The sequence below is a fragment of the Eupeodes corollae genome, chromosome 3, assembly GCF_945859685.1.
Source record: "Eupeodes corollae chromosome 3, idEupCoro1.1, whole genome shotgun sequence".
Taxonomy (NCBI): domain Eukaryota; kingdom Metazoa; phylum Arthropoda; class Insecta; order Diptera; family Syrphidae; genus Eupeodes; species Eupeodes corollae.
In genome coordinates this window covers 126,659,707-126,665,598 of record NC_079149.1, presented here as the reverse complement: position 1 = coordinate 126,665,598, position 5,892 = coordinate 126,659,707, and the positions used below count along the sequence as shown (strand labels likewise).

General features: G+C 30.8%; 1 protein-coding gene across 1 annotated transcript; it reads left to right on the top strand.

Moving 5' to 3' along the window:
- The first annotated feature begins 2,498 nt into the window (after nt 1-2,498).
- Nucleotides 2,499-5,578, top strand: LOC129952593 (cytochrome b5 domain-containing protein 1). Its single transcript, XM_056065265.1, has 5 exons — nt 2,499-2,667; nt 2,723-2,882; nt 5,044-5,130; nt 5,202-5,314; nt 5,381-5,578. Exons 1-5 carry the CDS (start codon nt 2,539-2,541, stop codon nt 5,501-5,503), a joined length of 612 nt encoding a protein of 203 aa, XP_055921240.1. The 5' UTR covers nt 2,499-2,538; the 3' UTR covers nt 5,504-5,578.
- The last annotated feature ends 314 nt before the right edge of the window (nt 5,579-5,892 follow it).

Here is a 5,892-nt window from a genome sequence, read left to right as displayed (position 1 = left end):
CTAAATGTTTCACTTTTTAAAAGCATATACTGGATTTTTTGAAATTACTTTCTAAAAATCTTAATGTTTTTATATCTTTAAACATTTTTTTTGAAATCAATATTTCTGCTTGAGAAATTGCCGAACTAACACAAACGAACACATGCACGAACAGGCATCCCTCTAGAAATCATTAAATTAGATTCTAAGTTTCGGGGCATTGAAACGTCGATGTTTGACTAATCGGACCCATTACAACATCTTCCTACTGGAAGTTAATAAAATGGTTACAAAAATAACTCCTTTTGACCTACCACAATTTACATAATATGTCTCCAACTTCAATTTATTTTTCGCCCACTCTTTTCAAAGTGTATTTCCAATAAATAAAATTCAAATATAAACATTATGAAATTATGGCTTACAAACATTAATAAAATTAAAAAACTAATAAAATTGCAATAAAATCCATTGACCTTTAGCATTTATCATCAAAATTTATGTTTCTACTTGTTTGACTATAAAATGCTACCAAATTTGTCAAACCTTATGTGGGTTTAGGCTCTGACTGACGGTCGACTAACGACTCAAAAAAAAACTATTGATTTTATAATAAAAATTCTCTTCATTGTGATTTTCCCCGAAACTGATATTAATTTTCGATCTATAGACATCCTATAGTGTCTATATATGGAGCTTCACTTGACCATTTACAGAAAGAGGTTAATTTTATTCTTCTTTTATACAAATTGTTTAATAAGAGACAAACAAAAGTGCTTATTTTAATTGCATATGTTCACATAGTGCGTGTGAAATATCACAAAATAAAAAACATAAGTCTTTTGCTAAAATCCTTAAGGAAAACAATTCTGAAAAGAACAACACTGTGAATTTAATTGCCAATCCAATTTATTTATTATTTATGCATGTTTCACCCTTCACGATCATTTTCATTCAACACACATCTGCTAGGCATATGCAAGTTCTTGAGAAAACTATTAAATGATGATCACCAAACCAACCGAACAACAATATAATTTTCCCTTCCATTTTTCAGTCTCTTTCAAAATCTAAATTTATCCCTATTCATATCCCAAAAACAATGCAATAAGAGTTTTTCAAAATATACAACAAGCAACAATGACGACAAACGACGAGGTACAACGACAAGAAAACGGACAAACTTGTGTATCCCGAAATAGATCAAAAACTGCCATCTCAGTATATGCACATTGCACAGTTCAGAATCGGTTTTCCTAGGAGGGAAAATTTTCAATACGAAAAATGCTGATCTGAATTTTATGTGCTCCTGGTAGAAATATCGGAAAATTTCGGTGGTTTTTCACAAGTGTCATTCACTCATTCATTTATTTGGTTTGAATTTTCCGACAGAGAAACATTTTCGTTACTGGTAAAAGATATCGTGAAGAGTTTTTCGATTTTTCACTCTTTGAAACATTCTCGTGTGTTATGGAAAATGATTTGAAGGGGAAATTTTTAAAATTTGTTCGCAGAATCGTTTTTCTATTATAAGAATTTAGCTAACGCTAAAAAATATCGTTTTTGAGGTTGGTGTGAATTTCTGCTTTCCTAGTACCAATGTGAAAGTAGTCAAAAATTCGATTTCTAAAAATATAGAAATTCTCTTTAGGTTTTTTGTCAATGGATTGTTTTTGAAACAAGTTAGATGATTTTTTGAAACATGAAATTTATATTGTTTTGGGGAATGAAAAAAGAGACTTGTAGAAGCTAAATTGTCAATGCGTTGTTGCATTTGCATCTAATTCTAAATATATTTTGAATTATAAAATGTGAAACAGGGTGTTTTGAAAATAGTGCTGCTATTCTTATAGGAAAATAAGATATTAAAGATTTGTTTTTGTTTTAATCCGAGAAAACGAATTCAAATAGCTTTTACTTTAGTAGAAATGCGGTAAAAAAGGGGCTTTTTTCACAGTTTTGATTTGACTTAATAGGCGTGTTTAGGAAGATGAGTTTTCAAATATCTTATCCATCTTTTTCACCGAATTTCTAGTATATTGACCGGTTTTTTTGTTTTGAAAACGGCGTATAGAACACGTTTAGCAGTGACAAGATCATGAAATAAAAACAAATCAAACAAACCTTTAATTTGGAGGACAGAACTATTAATTTGATGTGTCAGAAATAAAGAAGTTGCCAATTTGTTTAATTTAATAAAATTATTATTAGAAACTAGAAAAGATTTCATTTTAACTTGTAAAATTGACTTGCAAATATGTTTGCTTCAATATTTTTTTAAAATCGATCAAAAATTTTGCGCCCGTGTTCATATTGAATGCATTTTGAGGTTCCATAATTTAAATTTAACAACAAAATAAAAATATCTGTCTCATTTCACTCTCTCTTTTAAATTACTAAATTGGAGCGAGATAACATGTTGAGACCTCAAATTGAGTCTCCAAAAAACGTCAAATGTAAACAACGTCAAAAATGTTTAGTTTTAAGAAACACTTACAAAATTTTTTTTTTTGCTTTTTTTAAAAAAGCGTTTCATAATAAAATAAATTCAGTCAAATTATGATTAAATATTATATTTACGATGAAATTGTCATTCATGATAAAATCGATGACTTTTGGGTGAATATTCACAGAGATGTCATCGATTTAACACCGTTACTTCAAGATAGAAGAGATAGTTGGAATTTGGTAAAATTTTAAAATGCTTAAACGATGAGTTTTTAACAAATTTTCTAATTTTAAGAATCTTGAATATATGTTGGGCTTTGGTGGAAAAGATTTAAGTTCATATTTCTACAAAGATGGTACTCCACGATGTGAGACTTCACCTCAAACTGGAAAAAAGAGAGTTCTTTTCCCGCCAATTGTTGAAGTGACAACAAGTGACATGTTGCGAACAAAAGGTACTTACTTACTTACTTTAGGTGGCGCTAGAGTCCGGGGACCTAGGGCCTCAACCAACATGCGTCAGTTTCGCACGCCAAGTTGGTTGAGGTCTTCACCCACCTGCGTGCGCAACCTGAGTCGCGGTCTTCCTCTACTGCGCCCACCCTCGGGACTGCTTTCGAAGACCTTCCGGGCTGGAGCGTTGATGTCCATTCGCTCTACATGACCCAGCCATCTAAGCCGTTGGACTTTAATTCTGCTAACTAGGTCAGTGTCGATGTACAGCCCGTACAGTTCGTCGTTACATCTTCTCATCCATTCTCCATCCATGCGTACGGGACCAAAAATCACCCGATGAATTTTTCTCTCGAAGCATCCTAAGACGCTCTCATCTCTCTTTGACAGTGTCCAGGCCTTAGCGCCATAAATGAGAACCGGGATGATAAGTTAAGTATCTTATAGATGGTGATTTTAGATGCTCGAGTGAGGGCTTTGCTGCGTAATTGCCGTCTAAGTCCAATGAAGCAGTGATTTGCCAGAGTTATTCTTCGTTTGATTTCAGCAATGGTTTCGTTGTCTGTGCTAGTAGCGTTACCTAGGTAGACAAAGTCCTTAACTACCTCAAAGTTATAGCTGTCCATGGTGACGTTTTGGCCAAGACGTCGCTGTTCAAAGTCCTTTTTTGATGACAGCATATGGTCTTGCCCTCATTTACCACTAAACCCACGTTCTTTGCTTTCGTCGCAATGCTCAAAAACGCTCAACTGACATCACGCTTTGATCTTCCAATTATGTCAATATCATCTGCGTATCTGAATAATTGGATGGATTTTTGGAAGTTGACGGTTGAGTTTTGCACAATTTTTTCCAGAACGATGTTCAAGAAGTCGCATGACAGTGCATCGGCTTGTCTAAACCCTTTTTTGACATCAAACATGAACAAAAGGTTAGGTTTAGAAATTATTGAGACTGCGATTAAAACTTGAAGTTAAGTTTTGTCATTATAATAAAAAATACAAAAGAAACTCTTAATTTTGTGTATTGTTTGTCAAATCTCAAAATTGAATTGACATTTCGGGCCATTTACACTAATTGCATAGCATTTTCTGATAAGTTGATCACGCTGATGGATGAAAACTTTTACGCCAAGAGTGATTCAAATTTCGAATTTAGTGAGGTGAAAACCAGACTACAGTTAAAAGGCGAGTTTATAAAATAGAAACCAAATTATATTTTCTTACAGCTTGAATGTCAAAAACCATGAAATTTTAATGAAGGAAAATTATGTCCTTAAAATACTAGTACCTGTTTTGAACTGTTAAAGTTTTAGCAAACTTAAAAAGACTTATAGTTATTAAAAATGGAGAAAATACAATTTAGTAGACTAGTTTATATTTTTAGGACCTCGAAGAACTATAGGATAAACATAGGATAAATTCGTCATGTTTGCAGTCAAGTACTGAAAATGAATTTTAGACGTCTCTGTCAACCTAATAAAGGAATTAAAAAAAAATGAAAAATTTTAACTTTGCCGTCAGTCAGTATTTAATTTTTATTTTAGATGTAAACGATGTCATACAGATTTTGTCTTCAAAAACCTTGACTAAAAAAATGTTCAAAATAAGAAAACTATTACGCAGTCATTTGAATGACATTTCGGTTGTGTTCATTAATAAAGCTTATTTATTAGTCATTGCACTATTCTGAATAATTTTTAAAATCGGTTTGATTTGATTTAAAAAAGTAGTTTTTACATTTTCAGTTTTATTTCTATCAGATTTTTAGTCAAATAGTAAAATGTCGGTATTTTATCGATGGTTTTAGGTTTTTGACAAATATATAATGAAAAATTAAATTTGGCCTGACATTTTTATTATGAATAAAGTATTTCGAAAAATTTTAAAATTAAAGCTAAGAATGTAAGATCAGTCAGTATAAAAATTTCACAATGTCATTTTGCCATTTTGTGTGACAATAATCCCTGAAACGTCATTCATTGTCTGCCATTGTTGGGCTACGTTTGAAATTGACAGAAATTGTTTGTTTGAAAATTGTTAGACTTGTGCACGAAATTGAAATGTATTTGACTATTGTCAAAGCAATGATTGATCTGACAACCATCTGTCACTTTAATTAAGTAATTTTATATCACAAAAATTAAGCTGGTTTTATTTTCAGAAAAAATTTGGAGTCAAGATCCAAAATACAAAATTGGCAAACTTACAAAACAAGAACGTCAAATTCGAATCATAAACACTCTTACTGGTTAATTATTTTATTATTTTCTCAAACATACATAAGTTTCATAAAATATATTAATACTGTCTTAAGTATAGGAACAACTCAATTAATGAAGGTTTGCGAGGAAGATACAATTTACGACATCATGGTAAAATATAAAAGATTTTACAACTTCCATGCTAGCAGCTATATTTGGAAAAAAAAACCAGTAAGTATTAATAAATGTATGTATGGAGTATCTCTAATAAAACGCTTTTAATTAAAAAAACAAAAGGGATCCAAATCCAGACGACTCTTCTTCAATAAAACCTTAACCGAAAATGGATTTTTCAAGGAAAATCATGGAATTCCACCTTCGATTTGGCTTTATTATTCTGATGATTTAACTATTGCTTAGTCATATCATAAATTAATAAATAAATGAAGAAGTATCAATTTTCTTTAATTATATTAATAAATTCAAGAAAAATTAGTTCATGATTTATATTCAACAAAAATATATGTCCATGGATCTTTATATGGAGCGTTGTTTTGTTCACGCGCTTTTTTTTAAATTGTAATCTCTTCCATATTTTGAATATGAATAATTTAATATTTTTGATAATATTTTATGACTTAGTAGTGTTCGATTACAAAATATATTCACAAACAATTCAAAAATGGAAGAAGTTTAATTTATAGTCTAGTTTCTAAAATAGATTTGTTCATACCCCTAAGCCTCTAGTTACTTAAAATGTAAGCTTAGTTTTAATTTAAATTTTATTGAATTTATTGACTTTTAAATTG